This window comes from Nanorana parkeri, unplaced genomic scaffold, assembly GCF_000935625.1.
Source record: "Nanorana parkeri isolate BGI_ZX_2015 unplaced genomic scaffold, ASM93562v1 scaffold1211, whole genome shotgun sequence".
NCBI classification, from domain to species: Eukaryota; Metazoa; Chordata; class Amphibia; order Anura; family Dicroglossidae; genus Nanorana; species Nanorana parkeri.
This window is the reverse complement of record NW_017307479.1, coordinates 421,495-446,922: the sequence shown is the minus strand read 5'-3', so window position 1 is coordinate 446,922 and position 25,428 is coordinate 421,495. Positions and strand designations below refer to the sequence as shown.

General features: G+C 40.1%; 1 protein-coding gene across 1 annotated transcript; it reads left to right on the top strand.

Annotated features, from left to right (window-relative positions):
* Positions 1–8,963: 8,963 nt before the first annotated feature.
* On the top strand, positions 8,964–18,934 carry LOC108797007 (probable G-protein coupled receptor 34). Its single transcript, XM_018568574.1, has 2 exons — positions 8,964–9,061; positions 17,802–18,934. The coding sequence occupies exon 2, from the start codon at positions 17,809–17,811 to the stop codon at positions 18,865–18,867; it is 1,059 nt and encodes a 352-aa protein (XP_018424076.1). The 5' UTR covers positions 8,964–9,061; positions 17,802–17,808; the 3' UTR covers positions 18,868–18,934.
* The last annotated feature ends 6,494 nt before the right edge of the window (positions 18,935–25,428 follow it).

The window sequence follows — 25,428 nt, the reverse complement described above, 5'->3', positions numbered from 1 at the left end:
GACCCAGGCAGCCCGCACGGCATCAGGGGGATATCCTGGCTGGGCCCCCCTGTTCCCCGGGCCCCATAGCGGCCGCCTGGGCCGCTAAGGCGATTGTTCCGCTACTGAGCATACAACATTGTTATACAGGGACTGCAATAGGCTGGTACCATATTGAATTCAGATACTTACACTGCTTGCGTTAAAAAAAAAAGGAGTCATACATAATGTATAGAGCCTTGGTTCTCAACTGGTGGGTCGTGACCCAAAAGTGGGTCGCGACCCCTTGTTCAGTGGGTCGCCATATGCCTTCCACTTTTCTAGGTGAGAGGCTACTCAGCCTCCCGCTACCCTCCCCCTAGCCCAGCACTGTCCGTTCTTACACCAAGCAGTTATTCAAAATATGCTGCCCGGCTCCAAGTGTCGACTTGAGGTGTGGTGGGCTAGGGGTATGGCCACGAGGGAGCTCCATCCATATGTACATTGCTTATACTGTAGCTCCTTTGCATGTCCTATAGAGGTGCCTGGACTGGAGTGACATCACATTCTGGCTCCCAGCTACTCTAGGGGCACACATGGGAGCTGTGCACGCAATGTACATATGAATGGAGCTCCAGCACAGCAGCTCACACTGCCGTGCGTTCCATTGCAATACGACTTGGGTCTCAACTTAATGACCGAGGACAAATGTGGGTCCTGAGGTTACACAGGTTGAGAACCACTGGTATAGAGGGAATTGAATTCCTCATTGGCATTGCACGCAATTTGTAACCTGGGCATGTTGGGTATCGTTTTACTCGTTGTAACCTCCTCTTTTATATTTCATTAAAAAATTGGTATTTCGTTGTGTTTTGGGGCATTGAATTAAATTTTTCACTAAATATTGGGGTTTAATAAGGAGTTGCGCTAATATTGCGCAACATAAACATTTTCAACTACCACCATTTTATTCTATAGGGTCTTGGCATTCAGAAAATATATAATGTTGAGGGGTTTTAAGTAATTTTCAGGCCTAAAATGTGGAATATAACATGGGTACAAAAAAATGAAAAAAAGGCCTCAGTCATGAAGGGGTTAATTGTCCTTGTCAGAAACAAAATATTAACTGCTGGTAGCTTCCTTACTGCTTGGTATCTGTTTGTTATGGAAGTTGGTCATAGTTGGTCACAGTAAGTGCTTTGTTTTAGTGGTGTAGAAATTCATTTTGTAAACACAAAAGTAGTTATTTATGAATACAGGAATGTACAGAGGCAGCACAAATGTCCTTTGTTCCTCTTTTAACTCATGAACCTGTTATGTGTTTATACTTGTAACATGTGCCAGCCAATAGTTTTGGTAGAAAACTTTATTAATGCTTTTGGACTTAGTTTATATATGAAAAATGCCAACATTACAGACATATGTGAATTAATCATTTCAGAGCCTTGGACAGCTGCCAAGGCACGTAAATATAATGTATCAAGTGGTCGGATTTCATCGGAATGGAACTGGCTACATCTACCCACTTTAGCCATGTATCTGCCACCCCATGTCTCCCAGAACCAACCAGAATTTTCACATCAAAGGTACCCCCTCTCACACTAGGAGCCCCTTTCATATCAGAAGCCCCCCTTCACATCAGAGTCTCCCTCTTTAACATCAGGAGCCTTCCTTCACATCAGGAACCTACTTCACACCAGAGGCATGATGATCTGCAAAAATGTTGAGGCACCCCTTAGGAAGCCATAAGGCACCCAGGGTGTTATAGCATCCTGGATGAGAAAGGCTGCGTTAGATAGTACATTATTATATAGACATTCATATTATATATTTCTTTCTGCTGCTCTCTGCATAAATGTTACAAAGTCAGACAGTGCTGGGCCCCATGGCCAATGTATGTTCTGCTATGTCTTCAGTTTTAAACTTGGATACAAAGTGAGTCGATCAGATATATATAATATTTTGTTAAAACATTTTTCAAATCACATTAGAATTCTGTATTTCTTTGTCCCATTTCCGATATACTGCATATGGCAAACACAAGCAAACATACACACAGGACACTCACAGAGGAATGAACTGTCTTTCACTGATGATACACAATTTACTAGTAAGAAAAAGACAACTGAAACAATACAGTCAGTCAGAGGACAGGAAGACCAGTAAAAGTAATGAGAGAATGCTTTGCAGACCAGGTGCACACAACAGCTGATCTGCTTTATTTACATAGACTATACTGTATCATACCTCCCTATAACACACAAAACAGTATTCAATACAAAATCAGTGCATGTAGTGTATATATGTATAAATGAGTGCACAAGTACAAATTAATTACAAAAATATAATTATTTCGTTTTACAACCCATCACAATTAAAACTTGAGAGGTGTCAGTTGCTACTGCATATCTCATCTTTTTTGTACTATTTATTTTACATTACTTTACGTTATATTATAGAATGTGCATTAAGTACAGGGGGCGAAAGAGATAAGTGCACTGTCGCTGCAGGCTTGTTTTTGAGGATCATTCTCCAGGGTAGTCATCCTTATCTTTCCATCACTACTAAGAGAGTTACTGACACAGACAGAGAATCATAAAAAATTTGATTTTAAGCCAATATAGTTCTAATTCATAAGAGCATCAACACATAGTAACCAGTGTTGCCTCTGCGAAAGTCTGAACAGGTTGAGATGGATTTTGATTTGCTGTGGTAGGACGCTGTCATCAAGTGAACTTTTAGAAAAAATCAGCTAAATGTATCCCAGAGGCATCAAAACAAAAGGTGAGCAAAGTTTTAGGCTGGATTCATACCATAGGCGCGTTTTTGCTGCTCGATTTTCTGCGCGTTTTTTAGCACGTTTTTTCGTTCAGTGAAACGCGCGTTCGACGCTCGTTTTTATACCTCCCTGGCGGTATGATTTTTTTTTCCTTTATTTTCTCTATCTTTATTTTCGTTTTTTTTTTTTTTTTTTAACTTCCAAACTTCCCGCCGGTTCCGCCCCTGTTGGACGCGGCCACTCGCAAGGGACGGAACCCCGAAGTCGGCAGCGGCCGGAGGACACAACGGGGAACGCGGACAAGGTAAGTCCTACGCTATATTCCCGAGTGTGGCTCGGGGTTACCGCTTTGTTAACCCCAGGCCACACTCGGGAATACCAGTGGATACGCACGGAAAAACGCCCCAAAGATGCTCCTGTACTTGTTTGGGTGTAGGACGTTTTTCAGCGCGTTTCCACGGGCTGAAATACGCCCAGGTGGGAACCATGCTCATAGGAATTCATGGGATTTCACTGTTTGAGCGTTTTACAGCGATTCGATCAGCGCTGTAAAACGCCCAGGTGTGAACCCGGCCTTACAGGATATAGCCTTTGACAGTATATGGCTTTGTAGTTTTCAGTGGAGTACAAGTGTGATGACCTCACTGCACTTGTAGTCCATTCATTCTTCCCCTCGTCCATGTTGCTGCATATCCATACCAAGGTACGGACATGCACAAGAAGAAGGGTCTGCAGGAACCAGGGTATTGTACCCGTTTTCCACTGATCACGGTTGCAATGTTTTTCTAGCTCCAGTGCAAAAAAATTAAGATGGAATTTGCCTTTAATATACACATGAAAAACAATATGTGGACAATTTTACTTGCAAAGGATGGTGTATTTTTCTCCATCCACCCCTACCAAACAGTATTGCTAGGTTTGTCACCTTAATTTTCTCTGCTGCAGTTAAGCAACAAAGCCTGGTCACTGCCTATCCCTTAATATGTGATTGATAGCAGCAATAATAAGTGATTCCTCTGCTTGGGGTATTAGGCAATTGGTAATTGCAAGAGAGGAAAGTTGGGTGGTTAAGCCAACATATGTATGTAAGAATTAAATATATACTGTGGGATGTTGTAAGTTGTGGAGATGAAGAGAAGTTAAACTTGTATGTAGTTGATATATGCGTATGTTGATGCTTTGTCATCTTTCTTTTTTAATTTATGTATATTTTGTATAAACAATAAAAAGATATTATTAAAAAAAAGTGGTAGCTCTGCTCTTTGCTTTTTCCTCCTGTCAGAATGTTCCTTGCCAAATCATGGGCATCACAATACAACTGATTAGCCTCTAGTTCTGTCCTTCCTTTTCTTTCTGCTGCTCTACAGCAGGATTACAGTAGTAGGGCTGCAACCAACTAATCGATCAATCGATAATAATCGATAATGATAATAATTGTCATTAGTTAGCAGGAGGGCACAGCAAGCAGTGGGCAGGTGTAATTGCCAGCCTGCTATTGGCTATTGCAATTTAAATTGGCCAATAGCAGGCTGGCTATTTTACCCATCCACTACCTGCTGTATTTACATTCAGCTGCTGTCTGCAGAAAAGCTATTCAAGCGCTATGTGCTCACAATAGAATTAAAAAAATAAAAATTTAAAAGGTGGGAAAAAAGTCCTTTTCAGTTTCGACCTGACAAATTCTGGTGCGGGAGGTGCGTTGCAATGCCATTCATTTCAATGGCACCCCAAACGTGCCTCCCACCCACAGTGTGATCGGCCACACTGGAACGCACGGTAACGCAATGCCGTGCTTTCCAGTGCAGTGCGATTCCAAAAAATTGTGCATGCAGTTTTATTCTGAAGTAAACTTTGTAACACTGAATTTGTGTATTATATTTTGAATTAAGGAAGGTATTTATTTCTTTTTTTATCCGATTATTTGAAAAAATGATTGGCCAACTAATCGATTATGAAAATAATCATTAGCTGCAGCCCTATACAGGAGACTAATGTCAAGACAAAATCATATACATTGGGTAGCTTCATTTGAATATTAATTTCTGAATTTTTAAATGAACGTATAACTGCATTCATTTTTTTTTCATATCTGCCTAGAGTTCAGCTGAAGAATTAGCACTTAGTCTGCAAACATTTTGCATCTGATTCTATAGAAATTCAGTTATCTGTGTAAGAGGAACATAGAATGATTTCCTAACATGATAAATATCAACATTCAAACGGAAAAATGTTTCTCAGCAGACAGTTGACAAAGAGAGACGTTATCAGTGTAAAAGATTGCAGTGATGGACAGTATGATTGCTGTGATATCTTCAGAAAGTCTTCTACATCACATAACACATACAAATGGGGCGAGAAATGATTTCCAGGAAAATGATTCCATTTTAGGATAGCAATAGTTTGTTTGTCTTCATAGTTTTTGTGATCACCTACATTTCATCGCAGCTTCCCCAGATTGACAACTGTGCACACAGAAACCATAACCACCTACACTTTTTGCTGCCTGGGCAGAGGAGGGGTGTTGCCTCTGCATCATCCCCCCGCCCAGCTGGGTGGGATGCTGACTACAGAGATTTTATTGCTTTAAATAAAGTCTACATGTGTATGTAGGAGTAAAGCTAAATTGCAGGAAAATGGCTACATACACAGATGAAGTACAAATGAGACCTTTTTACCTGCCAAAGTATTTGTAGCTCTGTCCATCCAGTCATGAGATTTACACAGCTTGGGCACATAGCGCATCCCTCCCCAGCAAGAGAAGGGGTCATTCACTGCTGCAGTTTCACATTCACTTAGAGGTCTTGTCCCTCCCTTAGCCTGTGACTACAGTAGATATAGGAATTGAAGTGTCACACCAGATTAAAGGGTCTAGACTAACATCTGAGGTCCTTGAAAGCTAACATGTGAACCCAGTTGGGCAGTACCCTCCAAGGCTTACATTGGACGGTAACTTGGTTGCATTTGCATTATAGCTGATAGGACCTGCATTATAGCTGTACCCCAAGGACTGACGTTGTATTCCTCCACCAATGTGATACCTGTTGTCATACACCATGTGTTATGTTGTATATGTATGACCTGGTTGTTTCAGGCATCAGTTGCTATTGTACCATGTCTGTGACTACTTGTACTGTAAACCTTAATAAACATCTATTTGAGAGAAAAGAGTCTAGACTTTATTCTAATAGAGTCTGGGGACTTTCAAATAGAGGAGCCAACGTGTTTCTCATGAGAAAAATTGTGAGAGAATGTGGACTATAATCCCTGCAGTTAGAAAGTTGTATTGAGTTGTGACGGGCGTACTGTAGTTGTGTTGGGTGTTTTTGCACATTTTTGCATTTAAAAACACACGTTTCTGCCTGCATGGAGATAACCATTGGAACCGACACTGTGCAACATCCATCTGAAGATAGCTCCTGCATATTTTTGTGCAACAGGCATTTTTGTACATGCGATACAACGCTAAGGTGTGAACAGTTGCCACTGACTCGTACTGAAATGTGTGTTTTGTGCGTTTTCATGTGGATAGATCCATGCGCAAAAACTCTCAGGTGTGAACTATACCTTAGACAAGAGCCAGTTACACTTCCAGCTTATCTTTCGCATGTGGGAGGAAACTTCACACAAGGAAGCACATGCAAACTCCATGTAGATAGTGTTCAGTCAAAACATGGACTCAATTCTAGGACCCCAGTGCTGCCAGGCAGAATCATTAACCACTGAGCCACTGTGTAATTACATTACCCTTCGTGACCTTGCCAACCAAGGATACAGTGGAGATCTTCTGGAGTGTAGCAGCTGCCTACCTGTCAGCCACATCACCCATATTCATATCACTTAACTAATGTTGTATGAGAAATGCCAAGAGAATAACCACAATGGTTTAGCGCTTTCTTTCCATATTTCTAAATATCAGTCTGCTGGACATTGAAAATAGAAGCAACACACTGCTTTCTATCAGGTGAGCATTGCAGCACATCTGATTGGCTCTTTGTGCTGCTTCATCCTCCCCCCTCTCTGAGTTCGCCTGTAGAGACTGTATAGAACAATGTCACAAGTGACACTTTTTATTAAGTTCCACGAGCACAGCTTAGTGCTAGGCGGTTGTACCGTGTCACATCCTGCTGTGCGGAAAAAAAGTACTGTGCGTGCAGTACTTTTTTTCAGCGCACACCATCCCCTCCATGGTGGTGTGAACTGTTCCCATCTGTGACAAGACAAATTGCCTGGTCTTGGCAATTTGTCTTGCCAATGTGTTTGGTGTGACTGGGACCATACACTACAATATTTAAGTGTTTTAGGAATAAAAATCCACTTTAGAAATATGAACTCTGTGTTACATGGGTCAGAGACTTCCCATTCAAGGAAATTCAATATTTTTTTTACTATATCCTAATTTGTGTGCATTCAGAGGTAATGAAGAGGCAGATGGCAGCAGATCTATTGTTAGGCTATAAAGCAGCAAGTGACATTTCATTCAGATGTGGATCTATACATTGACAGCTGCCTAAAACAACAGAACCAGGAGGACTCAAATTCAGCAAATGTATTGCTCAGCTCAATGACAAAGAGTGTATTGTAGATCAGCGTTTTTCAAACTTTTTTTTTCAGTTCTGGCACCTTTTAAAAATATGCAAAATCTTACCCCCAGTCTAAAATTTTCTGTGGTTACCCCCAAAATCTATGCCAGACCCTTAATCTACACAGGGTTCTGGTATGAATTTCAAGGGGGGGCGACATGCAGTTCTCCACATTAGAACCACCCCTTCACATCGGGGTCCCCACTCCGCACTTTACATCAGGAGTCCCCCTTCACATCAGAGTTCCCCCTTTACATCAAAACCACCCCTTCACATCAGAACCCCCCTTCACATTAGAGTCCCCAGTCCACCCTTCACATCAGGAGTCCCCCTTTACATCAAAATCACCCCTTCACATCAGAACTCCCCCTTCACATCAGAACCCCCCATTCACATCAGAGTTCCTCCTTCACATCAGAACCTTCCTTCACATTAGAGTCCCCAGTCCACCCTTCACATCAGGAGTCCCCCTTTACATCAAAATCACCCCTTCACATCAGAACTCCCCCTTCACATCAGAACCCCCCATTCACATCAGAGTTCCTCCTTCACATCAGAACCTTCCTTCACATTAGAGTCCCCAGTCCACCCTTCACATCAGGAGTCCCCCTTTACATCAAAATCACCCCTTCACATCAGAACTCCCCCTTCACATCAGAACCCCCCATTCACATCAGAGTTCCTCCTTCACATCAGAACCTTCCTTCTAGAGTTACTCATTCACATCAGAACCCCCCCCATTCACATCAGAGCCCCCAGTCCCCCCTTCACATCAGAACCTCCCATTCATATCAGAGTTCCTCACACAGGGACACAGAAAACAAAAACAAAAAGGCAACAGGGGATTTGAAGCTGAACTTTGTGTACAAAGACTTCTATATAAATATACTTCTTAATGGGATATAAATCCACTTTGTGTGCACCAAATGCCTTTGGGAACCCTTGTAAATGTAGCAGTGACATCACCACTTTGCTGCACATAATCTGTGCAGAGAGCAGAGCTGTGGGAGGGACCAAGCAGGCTCCACCTACTACAAACAGCTACAGAAAAGTACAGAGGGGCGGATTGAAGACCAGTCACCTTGAACAAGGAGAGAGAGAAGCAGTGACCAGTCTTTATGACAGGAAGCTCCTGTACAGAAGCAAAGTTTCACACTGGATCACTGCACAGATCTGGGAAAAATACACAAAGTACAACAAGATTGAAGTAAGAATCTACATTCCTCTTGTATTTAGACAATTACCTCCCGATCTACAGTCTCATTGTCACAGGTCGGCTAGAACTATGAGGTGAGTGGAAATCACTCATCTCATAGTTCTCCTTTAACCGGGTATTCCTCTTAAAGTATTCTCTAATCTCTCTACAACTGAATGCAAAATACTTTAACATAACAAAGCCATTTTAGAGTACAATTGATAACCATCGAACACCAAGGAAAAATTCTAGGGGCAGATCTTAGAGCTAGGGATGACCATGGAACAGTTGTCAAATCTAGTATAAGCATAGACTTTGGTGTCACTCTGTCATTGTCACACAGAGCAGGGTTGTGTGAATGTGACAGAGCACAAAGATTCCCCAAACCCTCCCATCAGCTCCAAATAAGGAGCACAGTCCAAATCTCAGAGAGTTCAGATGGGGGAGAGCAGGTGAAGAGGAGGGGGATTCCACTTCACATCATTCAGTCATTTATCACAGAGACACTATGTCACACTGAAGGAGAGACGCCTGTGATGAGCTGCACTGGTGAGTGACTTTACTTCTTTCCTTGACGTTTATGTTTAGAGGAAATGCTTCAATCACCTGCAATTTCCACATTCTGCTACAAAATAATAATAACATTTTTAGTGGACCTGTCAAGGACCTCAGCTGGCCATAATCGGGCAGTTAGCTAAACAGTATCATAGTCATATGGGTCACCTCTCACCTGAACCCATCCAATTTTTTACTTCTGACTCAGGTACATTTTTGGTGTACGTGAGAGATTGTGGTGAAAATGTAGTTTGGCTTTCTTTAGAGAAAAAGAAAATGAATATTTGATTACAAAAATGTACCAGAATTCTTTGACGTTCTCCTAACAAAGCTAATGATTTGCTAGCAAATGCTTGATTTCTGTTGCTCATTCTCCTGCACCCCAGGAATTTAATACTATTCCTTTTTAAACTAGTTGTAGTCTTGGTGAATACTGAGGGGCAAATGGTCTGTTTTTACAGCCAGTAGGCATCAGAGGACAGGTATGATTTCACTGCTGAATAAATCTTTATCACAAAATATATTTTTTTCAAAAACATTTATGCTTGGATTGTTTATGTGTTTATGTTGATGCGTGAGGAGGAGGGACAGCACCTCCATTTTTGGTTTATACAGGGAGAATAGAATAGTGATCAGCTAGGGAATTTCAACTGGACCAATAGTTTCTCCTTTGGGGTTAATCTGTCACCCTAAGACCCAGGAGGTTCAAATGCCCATTGATGTCTAATTATTCCCACCAGCTATCATTCCCAGCCAGATGAGGCAGAATTAAACCTATAGGCACCTTGCCCCTCTCTCTGGCTTTCTCAAAAAAAAAGCAAAGTATAGTCATCCATAGCCACCAGTCAACAATCATCTTCCATTGTTTCAAAGGCTGTAAACTCATAAAAGATTAAATCTTATTGGTTACTATGAGCTATGGCAAAATATGCATCATCACTGCTCTTGGCACTGCATTACAAGAGCAACTTATTACATTTTATAAGGTTAAGTGGCACTACAGTACAAGAGCAGCTTATTACATTATACAAGGCTAAGTGCAGTACTTCACAGCACCTCAATTAGAGGGTTTTTATCTTGTATTCCATTAGACCAATTTTTTGTTATTTTTTTATTTAATGGTTATTGCATTGTACTGCATATGCATTTTCAAAGTGTCTAATATGGTAATTAGCACAAGCCTTTATAACATGCCTGCTATGGTTTGTTTTGTAAAGGGTTTATTACATACTAAAATGTAAACCATACCTTGATTTTCTTTATTTAAGCAAAAATAACCCTTAGATCTGTCAAAGGTGGCCCTATGCAACACATAGCATTGGTTGAGAAATGTTGGGCTATTAGTGGCCATACATGGACAGGTGTCTCCCCAAAAACACCAGGCTTTTCCTCAAAAAAGTTGCTCTCTCCCCTTTCCCGGGAAATCCTGCAACCTTCTTCTTGATACATGTGATTGGTGTTGGGGTCACACACAATAAAGTGTTTCTCCCTTTTCTTCAGGAACAACAGACTCAGTAATTTTCTATAAATCCAAAAGTTACTTTATAATACAATTACATGGTTCAGTTGTCATAAGTAATGCTCAAATGGATCCCATTGTTTGTCTTTATATGGCACGCTTGCAATCTGAGTTATTGGATAAGTCAATGACTATGGTCAATATAAGAAAAAGGTTCTGCACTTTATTTTACTGTATATTGTTAGTGGTTACCCAGGAATGAGCAGTTGCTGATTACAGTGAGATCTCTCACCAGGGGGTCATTTACATTTGTGAGATGCTAGTTAGAATGGGGACTGCTGAGAAGAGACTACAGTCAGGGTGAACTGTCTGAACACAGCTGTTGTGACATGTAGAGAAGTGTGCTGAGTTAGTAAAAGACAAAAATATTCATCATTATCTTAAAGTGACACCAAAGTCAGGAGTTAAAGGAGAACTATGACATGAGTGATTTCCACTCACGTCATAGTTCTAAGCCGACCTGTGACAATGAGACTGTCACAGGTCGGCTCAGTAGATCGGGAGGTGAGGGAAAACATACCGGGTCCCCTCACCTATCGATCCTGTCACGGCTCTCTGCCGTGACAGGGGGAGGGGCTGGATTCCCCTCTCCCCGCTCCGATCTGCCAGCGCTGACTGGCGGAACGGACGGGGGAGGGGGCGGGTACAGCTGGCTCTGCCTCTAGATAGGCAGAGCCAGCTGTCACTCACACAGCTGGGCGGATCCCGTCATCTAAGTCGGGATCCGCTCCAGGTGCGGCGTCTCAGTATACCGCGAGCTGTAGCTCGCGGTATACGGAGCCTAGGGTGACGGGAGGACGTTAGTTTGTGTCCTCCTGTTACCCCAAGGAGAACTATGGGGAAAAACACTGACCCCATAGTTCTCCTTTAAATCTAAAATTGCATTCAAGTACCCTAACTATTAAAAAAAACGTATCTTATTTATGTATCACTTGGTTGTAGATCCTCAAATCATCTCTGAATTGGTGTTGACACTGTCCTTCCTTTTGGGGGGTGGCTACTTTTCTACCCCGCGGTCCCTGTGTGTGTAAAGTATCAACCACTCCAAGCTCACTCCTGTGATAGGCTACAATCTCAATAAAAACTGAGTAAACTAGATGGAAAATTATAGTCTGTCACAGGAGCGAGCTTGGAGCGGTGGTTACTTCACAGTACACACAGGGACCATGGAGAACAAAAGTAGCCACCCTCCAGAAGGAAGGACAGTATCAGCACCAATTCAGAGATGATTGGAGGATCTACAGCCGAGTGATAAACAAATAAGATACATACTTATTAATAGTTAAGGTACTTGAATGTATTTATAAGATTAAACTCCAGAGTTTAGTGTCACTTCAATTCTGTAATCTATACAGACACCCATAATAGGGTTAGTAATTTTCCAAATCAAGTTGCTGATAATCAACACACAACACAAGAAAACCCTTTCTTCCAGATCAACATATACTTTTATCTTCTTGATTAGGATGGAAGATGTTATTGCCTGCCAATTGCATCTATTTGCCGGTCATCATGTAGGGTTGCCATTCATCCAGAAATTTACAGACACTGTGTAAAAAAATTTGTCCATATAATATGTACAAATGTGGCTCTTTTCTCTGTTTTAGGAATCAGCCAAATAAAATATTTGACTAATCTACTACTTTTAAGATTTAAATTTGATTTGGTGACAGCATTCATAAATACAGGTATATGTTCTCTAAAATGTGACACCATGATGCTTGATAATTGCTTTTTTGTTAGTTATTTGTTTCAATATAACATCATATTTACAACAATCAATAAAACACGACAACAAAAAGTAGACAATGCTTCTATTTTGGCCAAGTAACAGCTATTAAAGTAGTATTAAACGCTCAACGCATTTTAGGGGCCATTTAGATAATTAGCAATGCAACGCACCTGCGCACTGTAACACCTAACAGGTGCATTGCATGGTACCGTTGCGTTAATCTCATGGAACCGTGTGATTAATGCTTGGTACTGCACAATGAACCTACTGCACTGTAACACACGTTAGGTGAATTGCACAGTACAATGAGTTAATTATGCTTGAACAGTGAGATTAATGCAGGCCCCTAAACAGGATATCAGGGCCAGTGCTCAAGGGGCCAGCTGATTTGGAAGTAAACTGAAACGTTTAAACATTAGGGAGCGTATACATTGTAAGTGATTTCAACAGCATTTAAAATAGCTTGAAAACCTTTTGAACCTTAATATCACTTTAAGGTGATTTATCATTAAAAACTTTGAACTGACATTTTTCAGATAGCTGAAGAAAAAAAAACCATATATTTTGGGTCGTCAGCTTAAACTTCACTCATACTGTTAATAAACTCATAATAGAGGTCTGCACATTGATCCAGTTTTGTTTTATTTTTTTTTGCATTCAGATATATTAAACGTTCCTTAAAAATGCTACTATAGCCTAGTCTGCTGCCACCGTGCTCTTTCTTACTCTATGTAAGAATGTACTTTTCTATATTTCATGTACATTTACATCTTGCATGGAAAAGAACATGACAGTGTTTTACAAGAAAAACCTCAAATCTGGTTAGCCCTCTACATTTTGTAAGGCAAGTCAATTATGTGAAACTTGGACTCAGCATGTGGAAATCATACCCCGTCTGCAGGAAAGCGTCACATGTCCTTTTCTTGTAAATATATTCTGTAAATATAACTGTGACTACAACACATAGCAGAGGACATGGGGACAGGGGGACAGGGGTCACCAAAAGAATAATAGCTCTTCTATTGCAGAAAACATCTCATTTTATTTGAGCCTGTCAAAATTGCTTTAAAATTATGCCTGGTGACCCTGCCATGAAGAACCTTGTTCAGGCACTTCCTATTTATAGGATGACTCTATACCTCTGTCCAAATTGCACTGGCATTGTCACCGTGTCACATGCACTTCTGCTGGAAACACTCAATGGGCAAAGTGGGGTTACCATCAGGTTTGAGCAATCATTGATATCTATATAAAAACACAAAATAAACACATCCATTGCCCTTTTAAAAATGTATGAATTATTATTTATTCATCACAGATATATTTACTTATAAATAACAAACATTAAAAAAAGTTGCACTCATACTTTTGCATTGGACAGATCGAATAGTACATACAACTAAGAAACAAAACCCTATGCAAGTGTATCATGTACAATCACATTAATTGCACTGTGGTATCAGCACCGCAAGGATATCCATCAGGTTGAGATTGCTGCAGCTTGAGCACAGTAATCTGCATTTATATTTGATGTATTGCTGTAATAAGCTTGACTTAGAAACTGCAACATATTGCTGAAATGTTGCAAATGGTGACAGTTCACTTTCTGGCATAGTCATAGCACCTGCACATGAAGAATCAAGCAGAAGCATGATAAATAGGTGACCGCCAGCCTGCTTACATTTCCTGCACCAGAATTCGGGTGCTTATATAATAATAAATTCCCCCCCAATGGTGTTGTGACTCTGTGAAAGGGCAGTAATCAACATCAACTAATCTACCTTCATCTTTTACAGCCTGATATATAAAAAGTTGCTGTGGGCTACTGTACTCTGTGCATCCCAGTTGCACTCTGCACTGTCCAATCCAGTAAACCTGATACTTTTATATATTTTCAACACAGATTTTTTGTAGATTATTCACCCAACGTGTTAAAATGAGACCACCATAAGGGTAAACAACAAACTGACTAGGAATTCACTTTAGGGCACAGGTTGCTTCCGGCCCACCAGTTGAACCTCTGCACTGTGTTTGCTCAGTGCTAGTTGTTAATTCGGAGGACCACACTCTTTGTGACTCCTGTCTTTACATGTTCTTGTAAAAAATGCAGCTGTTGTAGCTGTGAAAGAGACTTTTCCCATAGCAGGTCATGCGTCTGTGGGTGGACATTGGTCCGTTTGCTCACCCTAAGGAGCTTTTCTTTTATGTAGAACAAACTAAAAGCTGTGACACTGTGCTTTTATTACAAAAGTATACAGCTATTTACCTACCACCATACAAGTCAGCTTATGTTTGTACTATGTTTGCATTGATATTGGCCTAATGGTTTGCCACAAACAAACCTGACTGGAATGATGGTGCCGATCACTCATGTTTGGCTACAGCCAGACCTCCATGCTATTTAAGATTTAGGTGAAATTTGGCTGGCTTTTGTTAATTGTGAGATCAGTCCCACATAATAGAATCCTGCTTTTTCCAGTACTTGGTGGTTATTATCTGAAGGTAAACTTTTAAAAATACAGCTTAAAGTGACATTAAACTCAGGAATTAAATCTTAAAAATACATTCATGTACCTTTAGTAATTATTAACAATAATGCAACTTATTTGTGTATAACTCAGCTGTAGATCCTCAAATAATCTCTCAATTGGTACTGACACTGTCCTTCCTTCTGGAGGGTGGCTACTTTTATTCCCCATGGTCCCTGTGTGTGTTGTAAAGTAGCCACTGCTTCAAGCTTGCTCCTGTGATGGACTACAATCTCAACACAAATTAGGAAACTGAACGTGAGATTGTAGTTCATCTCTGGAGCGATCTTGGAGCGGTGACTACTTTACAACACTCACAGGGACCATGGGGAAGAAAAGTAGCCACCCTCCAGAAGGAAGGACTGTGTCAGCACCAATTCAGAGATGATTTGACGATCTTCAGCTGAGTGATACACAAACAAGATACATTTTTGTTAATAGTTAAGGTTCTTGAGTGCATTTTAAAGATTTAACTCCTGAGTTTAGTGTCACTATAATATATATATACATTTTTTGAAGAAATCGTAGTTAGATGTTGAGTGGCATGAATAGGATTATTATACTGTAGATCAGTGCTGGACAAATCCCAGGAGCCAGGAAGCCAATGCTCCTTAAAAATTATAACTGGCTCCTAACTTTTGAGGTTTTCTCTAGTTGTCAGTAGAGCTGGCTCCTAAAAAATCCTGCTTGCTCCTGTATTGAACAGACTGGCCCCTGAATACCATATTATTTGTTCACCCTTGCTGTAGATGGGTAGAAAGTGAATGGTCTGTTTCAGTGCAACAAACATCACTGCACCAAAAATTGCAAATAAACACATGTACAGATAAGTGTAAATGGGCCCATATTGAATTGAAAAATACAACTGACTGATAAATGAGCAAATAACAGACAAGAATAACAAATATTGCTTTCATTAGGGTACATTTGCAATACTATTGTTGGTGTTGCATTCAACATCCTTTGTGAACAGATGCCTTTGTATAGACATACCCAGTATTATTCAGGCTATGGAAAATAGGTGAGGGATTATGATGGCATTGTGCAAAAGCTTACCAATGGCCAAGAAGAAGAAAGTACTCATTAGTAGGTCCATCAACGGTGCATATTAACAGGACAGATTGGGGTTTATATATAAGTCTAACCAGAATATGGACCTGGTCAGAGAAACTTTGCACTATTAGTTTTATGTCATTAGTACTTTTACTTCTCACACCAGAATGGACCATATACAGTTTTTTTTGTCCAGGTATTATTTAGGAAAAGCTTAATTAGCATAGACAATGTCTCCTGAGAGCAATCAATAGCTCAGTATTTTTGGACTTGGTGCAGTCACAGCAGGGTAATGTACCATGGCTGGATGTACAGCTGTGCATGAGTTGTGCTGTCCCGTAGGAAAGATCACCTTTTGTATTTAGTCAGTACATCTGTGTCATTCCTAAAAAATCAATAAACACATTTTCTTTTCTAAACTCATTATACTCACACAGTTTACTGTTTTCAATACATACTTTGGTCAGGTTGTGTACAATGCTTCACCACTTCTTTATTTCTGGAAGACGTTTTGTAATATGATGTAAACAATTCGTAGTATGTGTCTGCAGTGTGATTCTGCTTCCCAAGCTAGTCCCACCTAGATCAATACAAAAATTACATATTTTCTGTTGGTTTTGGAAATAATTTTTGTTGCTATAACCCCACATTTGTATTTTTGTAATTTGTAAATGTGATCTTTTCAATAACTCTTTTGGCATTTTTTCTGTACTCTATAAAAGATCAACATTTTTAAATATAACACACACTAAACCCCATTGAATGTAGGAAAAAAAATCTTCCAAACTAGTCAATAACTTTTCTCTTGATTGCACCTCAAGAACTCCGCTCCTCCAGCCGCACATGCTCATCTTCCCTTTGCACTCCCACAGCTCTATTCTGGGGGGAAAAAACCTGGTACCCCTGGGTGTGGGGATTATGTGACTCATTCTCCTTCCTCTCATGTGACAACACTGATTCCTAATGATTGGCTGCATAAGCATCCCCCATTGTTACCTAGGGGCTAGGAGAGAGTCCTCAGCCCTGTATAAGTAGGGAAGGGAAGTATAAACAGCATGGAGTTTAAATGAACCTGTCTCTTTACCATTCTTATATAGCTCTGATGGTTCTAAGGTTGTTTACACTTAGGAAGGGAAACAAAACTTAACTGCATACATCAAAGTAAAAGGAGATATTTAGTAGTAATGTTGGAGGGCTACAGAATAATGTTCCAGATGGTTTTTTTTTTCCAAAATATTTTATTTAGGTTTAAACAAGGTCACCATGTGACCGTAAGAATACAGTACATTACACGTATTTGTTCTCTTTTTTTTTTTTTTTGTGCTTCTCATGGTTCGTTCATCAATCATCCAGAAGTATAACATGCAGTATAACATGACATTGTGCACAATAACTTGCTCATATATATGGAGATATAGTTCCAGATGGTTTTAAAGACATTATCACTTTGACCATTCAAGGTCAAGGTTACAACATCTTCTGACAGCCTTCCTCCCTAGCATTCTATATTCATGCTTCCATGCAGCCTCCCAACTCCCCTCAAAACAGAGTGGGATTTCAGGATATGGTGGAGTATGTGACCTTCCTTGTGTAACAGTGATTGTCCCTGAGCAGCCTGAACACTGTCTCGTGGAGGGTCAGTGACATCACTCACATGAGTAAGCTCCACTAATCGACACTGGAGCTTACCCAGGGTGGGCTCGTGCAGCAAGGAGGTGGCAAAGGAGTGCAGATAGGTAAGCATAACTTGTTGAGCAGATGGGCTATAAAGAGACACTGCCACTGTGGCCCAAATGGCCAAAGGTGTCTCTTTAAGTTATCCAAGGTAAAATATTTAGCGTTTTTCTTTTATTGCTATACCCTTCACCTTTTTTTTTTAACTGTTGTAATGTTCGTTTGCAGGTTAATAATGGATGTTCTTAAGGATTTACCAACTCATTTAGCCTCAACAACATGGACCCTGCAGACTGAAGAAACAACTATGGAGACAAATATGTCTACTGCACCCCCTTTCAATGGATGCCATATCCAAGATGGAGTACTATCCTTGATGCTACCTGTGGTGTATTCATTTGTTTGTGGTCTAAGCTTCATGAGCAACATACTGGCTCTCTTCGTCTTCTGGACAAATTGCCAAAAATGTACATCAATGGTAATATACATGAGGAACCTTGCCATAGCTGACCTCCTCCTTGCCCTCTGCTTGCCCTTTCGCATTGCCTATCAGAACAATAATGGGCCTTTGCTACTGTGCCAAATCATAGGTGCCTTTTTCTACTTGAACATGTATGCCAGTATTATGTTCCTGAGTCTTATCAGTATGGATCGTTACTTAAAAATAATCCGTCCTTTGCAACAATACAAAATCCACAGTGTGTCTTGGAGCAGTCGAGCCGCTCATGTTGTCTGGGTGATCAATGTGGTATGCATAGCACCGTTCCTGTTTGAAAACAAAACTGATGAACCTTGCAGTCAAAAGTGCTTCCACTTCAAGAAGAAAGGGACTGTGTCAGCTGCAATCAACTTATCGGCCGTAATTGCTTTCTTTGTTCTTCTGTTTCTTTTTGTCTATTTTTATGCAAAAATCTCAGCAAAGCTCCACCAAGCTTCCTTGGGCAGGAACCAGCCACAGACTAAAAGGAACAGCAACCGGGCCATGAAAAAGTCTTTTATTGTCTTAATTATATTTATTGTGTGTTTTGTTCCTTATCACTTGGTACGTGTGCCCTATATCCTGGCCCAGATTGATACTATTCCCAGCTTGGCCTGGAAACAGACATTGCATATCACAAATGAATTGGTGTTGTGTTTGTCCACACTCAACAGCTGCCTGGATCCTGTGATTTATTTCTTCTTGTCGGACAGCTTCAAAAGGGCTGTAATTTGCACCATTCAGGGAAAGCTTAAACTCATTATGAACAATCAGGACAGATCATCCTACTGCAACAGATCTGTTACTGATATGTAAGGCCGGGCTTTGCTTCTGTGTTTACAGTCTCCCCTTACTGAAGCACCTGTTTCTGCTGCGGTGCATGGTGGCATACAGGGCATCAGTGTTCTTTACAGAATGAGAAGGAGTCAACCTTTCCAGTTGTCATAATACAGTATTTTACCCATACATGTTCAAGATAATTACATTTTCATTGCCTAATAGGAGTGCGTAACATGAACATTAAAAGTCCTGTTTGATTATGCCTATGACCCATCCTTGTTTGGGTAGAGGTTTTCCAAGGTGTACTGTAAAACTATTGTCCTACCATCTCTCCTTAATTCACTATTGCCAGCAGACCCCATATCGGGAGCTTTCTTTCCCCAAACCTTGGTCATGAGTGTATCTGGGTATTAATTGGAGCTAAAAATAAGAAAATGTACAGGAATAAAAATCCCAATTCAAGGTTCTCCCTTACCAATGACTACTGCCTCCTTCCACCTTGAAGGACCCCAGGTAGTATTTTTTGTTTTTTTATACTTCTTTTCCATGAAGTCTTCAAACTGGTCATGTAATCATTACAATATGAGTGCAGGGTTTCCTGGTAATACCCCCCTAAAAAGATGGGTCTGTGAAACTATACATAACCCAGTATGTCCTCATTTTTTCAGGTTGAATGATGCTGGACATCAGTCAACCTGGAAGATTAAGGACATCTGGTGGTCAAAAGGGATCCCTGTGGGGGGACAGCATTAGAGATGAGGTGAATATTGCTGCTTGTTTTTTTTTTTATAACTGCTGGGGGACATCAGAATATCCTGGACTTGGCCTTTGAACTTGTTTTTTTTTAGCCAATATCTTTGTAACTATAGACTAAAACAATGCCATGAAATGATGGCATGAGAGTCTGCAGAATTTCAGGAAATTGACCATTTGTTTCTTATTATATCCATTACCTGCAGCATAACTTATTTTATATAGAAGTATACGAACAGACCGCAGTATCCAGACCATTCCAATACTGCAGACTTTATTGAAATTCACAGCAAATCCAGTATATCAGTGAATAAAGTGTATAAAGCAACAAATGCCAGCACTGCACACCCCCAACCAACTACATCCTCTCACATGTTTCACACGCAGGCTTATTCATAGAGGTAACAAATACAGACCAGTATCTCACTTAAATGTGTTAAAAAAATGTGTTAAAAAAATGTGCGGGCTATTGTATATAGAGTCATGGGGATGTGTGGCAAAAGATTTGTTTATAATTATTAATTTGTGACAAGATTATCATCATTAATACTTTGTTTCAAAGGTTGTGCAGTGAATATGTTCCATTTACATAAGTACCAACACATCAACAAAACATGCATGAACTTTTTGTTTGGGTAGAATAAAATCAATTCATAACCTTTCCCCTCATGTGTGAAGTAGAAAAGCAGTATCCTGCATCAAAAAGACTCTACAAACTCTCCACGGTGTAACATAGGTTAGCTCATAAGCAACAGTGTAACTCCTATGTGACAGTGTATTTTGAATGTTGCATTGGCAGATATTACATTGATAGCATGATATTGGCTTATTTAATTTAGTAGCATAGAGCACAATAGTGTTGTGAAGTGTGCGTAATTAGGGCCCATGTAGACCTTGGCGTCCTAATGCATTGCGTTAATACACATGCATTAACGTGTGTTGCCTTAAGGCAGCCCAATCAAATGAATGACTTAAAAGTGAACTACGGGTTAAGTGTTTTTCCTCATAGTTCTCTTTAGGGTCACGGGAGGACATATACTAACCTCCTCCCATGACCCAAAGCTCAGTATATTGTGGGCTATTGCCCACGATATACTGAGAGCGCCGCAGCAGGGATGGATCCTGACAATAGATGAGGTGAATATTGCTGCTTGTTTTTTTTTTTATAACTGCTGGGGGACATCAGAATATCCTGGACTTGGCCTTTGAACTTGTTTTTTTTTAGCCAATATCTTTGTAACTATAGACTAAAACAATGCCATGAAATGATGGCATGAGAGTCTGCAGAATTTCAGGAAATTGACCATTTGTTTCTTATTATATCCATTACCTGCAGCATAACTTATTTTATATAGAAGTATACGAACAGACCGCAGTATCCAGACCATTCCAATACTGCAGACTTTATTGAAATTCACAGCAAATCCAGTATATCAGTGAATAAAGTGTATAAAGCAACAAATGCCAGCACTGCACACCCCCAACCAACTACATCCTCTCACATGTTTCACACGCAGGCTTATTCATAGAGGTAACAAATACAGACCAGTATCTCACTTAAATGTGTTAAAAAAATGTGTTAAAAAAATGTGCGGGCTATTGTATATAGAGTCATGGGGATGTGTGGCAAAAGATTTGTTTATAATTATTAATTTGTGACAAGATTATCATCATTAATACTTTGTTTCAAAGGTTGTGCAGTGAATATGTTCCATTTACATAAGTACCAACACATCAACAAAACATGCATGAACTTTTTGTTTGGGTAGAATAAAATCAATTCATAACCTTTCCCCTCATGTGTGAAGTAGAAAAGCAGTATCCTGCATCAAAAAGACTCTACAAACTCTCCACGGTGTAACATAGGTTAGCTCATAAGCAACAGTGTAACTCCTATGTGACAGTGTATTTTGAATGTTGCATTGGCAGATATTACATTGATAGCATGATATTGGCTTATTTAATTTAGTAGCATAGAGCACAATAGTGTTGTGAAGTGTGCGTAATTAGGGCCCATGTAGACCTTGGCGTCCTAATGCATTGCGTTAATACACATGCATTAACGTGTGTTGCCTTAAGGCAGCCCAATCAAATGAATGACTTAAAAGTGAACTACGGGTTAAGTGTTTTTCCTCATAGTTCTCTTTAGGGTCACGGGAGGACATATACTAACCTCCTCCCATGACCCAAAGCTCAGTATATTGTGGGCTATTGCCCACGATATACTGAGAGCGCCGCAGCAGGGATGGATCCTGACAATACTGTTGAGATCCACCCAGCTGCGTGAGTGACAGCTGGCTCTGCCTATCTAGAGGCAGAGCCAGCTGTGCCCGCCCTCTCCCCTATTCGTTCCTTCACTTGCCGCTGGAGGATCGGAGAGGGGAGGGTGGAATCCCTGCAGGGAGCGGTGACTGCCAGTCACTGCTCCCTGCAGGGAGACGATCGGGAAGTGAGCGGATCGGTGCATGTTTCTGCTCACTTCCTGATCGATAGAGCCGACCTATCGGCAGCTTCTTTGTCATAGGTCGGCTCTAACTATAAGGATGAGTGTTAATCACTCACCTCATAGTTCTCCTTTAATGTTTTTTTTTTTAAAGGGCGCCAAACCAAAAGGTAAAAGAGTCCAAAAGTTCCTTTAACTGTTCACAATTTAATTAAACAAAAACAGCCAACGTGTTTCAGGAGCAACAACACTTCTCGTTCATCAAGTCTTAGAATTGGATAAGCATTTGAGCATAGAGATACTATAACCAAACTGATCTTTATATGATTTGATATAAGAATCTCATTTAGGGCTGTAGTAGTAATAGGCAGCAGCATCGATCAAATGAATAGGCCGATAATACACCAAATTAAAGAAAATGAATGCGACATTGTTAGCAATGCAGTGCTCTGCAACACATGGTAGCACTTTACCGTGCATTGTGGTGTGTTGCTTCACATGTTCATTAGAGCTGCATTTTCCTTGTTGCATTCAGGTGCCATTTAAAAAGTTAATGTGCATTAATACGTGTTGTAGTAATATACACGTTGTTGTGACACACCACATTGGAAAGGTATGAATGGGCGCTTAATTGGAATTCATCTCTAAAGTGGGCTGAATACAGTGAACTGAACTCCATACCTCCTAACTTTCTGGGATTACAAAAGGAAACCTTTAATCACCAAGTATATAGATAAAGGTCACACGATTGCCGCAGAGCTTGAAGAATTAAAAAACAAATGCCTATTTATGCCTGATGTGTTATACTGGCTTTTCAAAATGCCAAATGCAATTATATAAAGGTTGGATGAAAGGTTTAGTGTAGTATAATCCTATAATAGTTAGATAAAAACCAAAAAGAGGACAGCTGAGGAGAAAAAGATGGACATATGGATTTGGGTCCAAATGAGGGACAGTTAGTCGCAGTAGAACTCTGATTGCTATAGATACACTGCTTTATTGATGGGAATCTGCCATAAGAGTATAACGTCATTTACACTCCTTCAGCAATTGCAGCCAATATATTTCACTAATGACAGGTTCTCTTCCAAAAAAAAGCACTATATCGGAGAGGTGTCGTGACAGCAGTTTTTACCTGTAGCAGCAACACAGTTAAATGTTTAATGGTGATTCTTAGGCCTCTAAACTGAAGGAGAGTTGGCAGGTTGGAGCATCTTTAGTACAAAGTAGAAGGAAAGCTCTTCAAGTACTGGCTTTACTGACTCTGGAACTACATATTTAGTTGAAGCTTCTTACAAAATGCCATTTAATTTGACTTCCACTGAGTCTCTGCATAATTAAAGGGCTGTTATATAGTCCTAAAAATACAGTTTAAACCTGTGATTTTTGTCTCTAATATTTGTTATTTTGTATTTGTTTTGTATCTCACATTTGATTTTTTTTAATCAATAAAAAATTTACTAAAATAATGTGTGATCTTTTAAAGTTTCATACTACTCTTACAGCTTACAAAAGTGCAATTCTATATGTCACACATGCCGTAGATCTATATGTCAGCTGCTGGCAAATTATTATTTGTTTTGCTATCAAATTATAGTGAAGGTAAACATTTTTGCCAAAGGCCCACAACAGCTGTACACACTGGAGCTCAGTTTCCAATCTGATACAGACATCTGTCCTAGTTTTACTATATTCTAGCTTTTATAAATCAGTGGGGATCATTGAATGAATCAATGAAGGCTGAAAAAAATGAAACGCAAGCAAACAGAAGGATGCGGTGAAAATGTTGGACGTAAAGAAGATATACCATCATACATATATACACTGAGTGGCCAGATTATGACCACCCTATCAGTACTTCGTAGGGCCACGAGATGACTTCGTTGGGCCGCCTCGTGACTCCATGAGATGTTGAAAGGTGATGCGAGGAATCTGACACGGCACTGTTGCCCTTCTATTGTCTTGTACCAGTCTTGCCACTCTCCGTTCTGCCCTAATCGCTGACGGCCACAATTCGCACGTTCAGACCCTGATTTTCGGCTGACAGTCCAGTCTTTAAACACTTTAACAACAGCTGCTCTTGAACATTTAACGAATTCTGCTGTTTTGCTGATACTCGCTCAATGGCTCCGAGCACCAACAATCATCCCACGTTCAAAGGCTGTTAAATTGCGTTGTTTACCCGTATCTTCAGAAAAAAAATCACTTCTACTGTCATGGTAAACAACCTGCTTCCCTATTTATAATGGTCTGGCCCTCTAGCAACTTCAGCGCGAAATTATAGCTAATTATAGCTAATTTGCCTACAAATGTCAGGTGGTCATAATAATCTGGCCACTCAGTGTATATTTATTGGCCATAAAACCGGGTACTGCCCTAGGGGACATGTATCAATGCAAAAATCACTTTTTAAAAATACAGTTTTTAAAGGAGCAGTGATTTTAACATTGCTTAAAGTGAAACGGTAAAAATGAAAAATACCTTTAAATATTGTGTCTGGGGGGTCCCCTTAAACTGCTTGTAAAGTGGCACATTGGGACGATGTATAGAACCTGTTGCAGCAAAACTGACATTTATAAAGGGGGGGGGGGAGAATTATTTTTAACCCCTTCATGACTGAGCTTGTTTTTAGTTTCTGTTTGTTAATGACTGAAGCACTTTTAACATTTTTGCTTACAAATTTACTTTCTTACAAAGTGCACCCACATATATTATATATTGTTTTTTAGAGGACAGATAGGGCTATATATTTATATCACATATGTGTACCTAACGCCTCACTTAGGACAAATAAAATAATAGAATTGAGGAAAAGAACGTGGTCACCTGGCATACAGTACAATGTCACTGCCACTAAGGGGTCTATTCACAAAGCTGCCGAGGGCAGCCGAGTGAATGACCGATCTGAAGTGAAGTGAGCCGAACACTGTTCGGCTATTCACTTCAGGCTGGTACGGCTAATTTCAGCTATATAATTTTTATTTGTTAAATGTATTTTTATTTTTTTACACTTTATTTATTTATTTTACACTTTTCACTATTTTTTAAAAACATTTTGCATTTTATTTTATTTATTTATTTATTTAATTATATCAAGCAGTCATTGTGAATGAATCTCACTATTGCTGCTTGATAATTGAATAAATTTGTGGTCATTATTAGGCTGCTTCAAACAGAACAGCCAATAAGAACTGTAGTGACACTGATCCTGCAGCATTTCAGGATTAGATGTCACTAAAGACTTCTGATCGTTCCCTCAAGGATCAGAAGCTGCAACATAATGTCTGCTAAAACACTACATAAGGCTGCAGTACAAGCAGCCTTCTATAGTGCGGGGCAGGGACTTGAACTATGAGCATGATTGGGCCATGTCATCATTACTTTGCGCAATCATGGCTCAG

Coding starts and splice junctions, on each gene's coding strand:
- LOC108797007 (XM_018568574.1), top strand. CDS start 17,809: ATGGATGTTCTTAAGGATTTACCAACTCATTTAGCCTCAACAACATGG.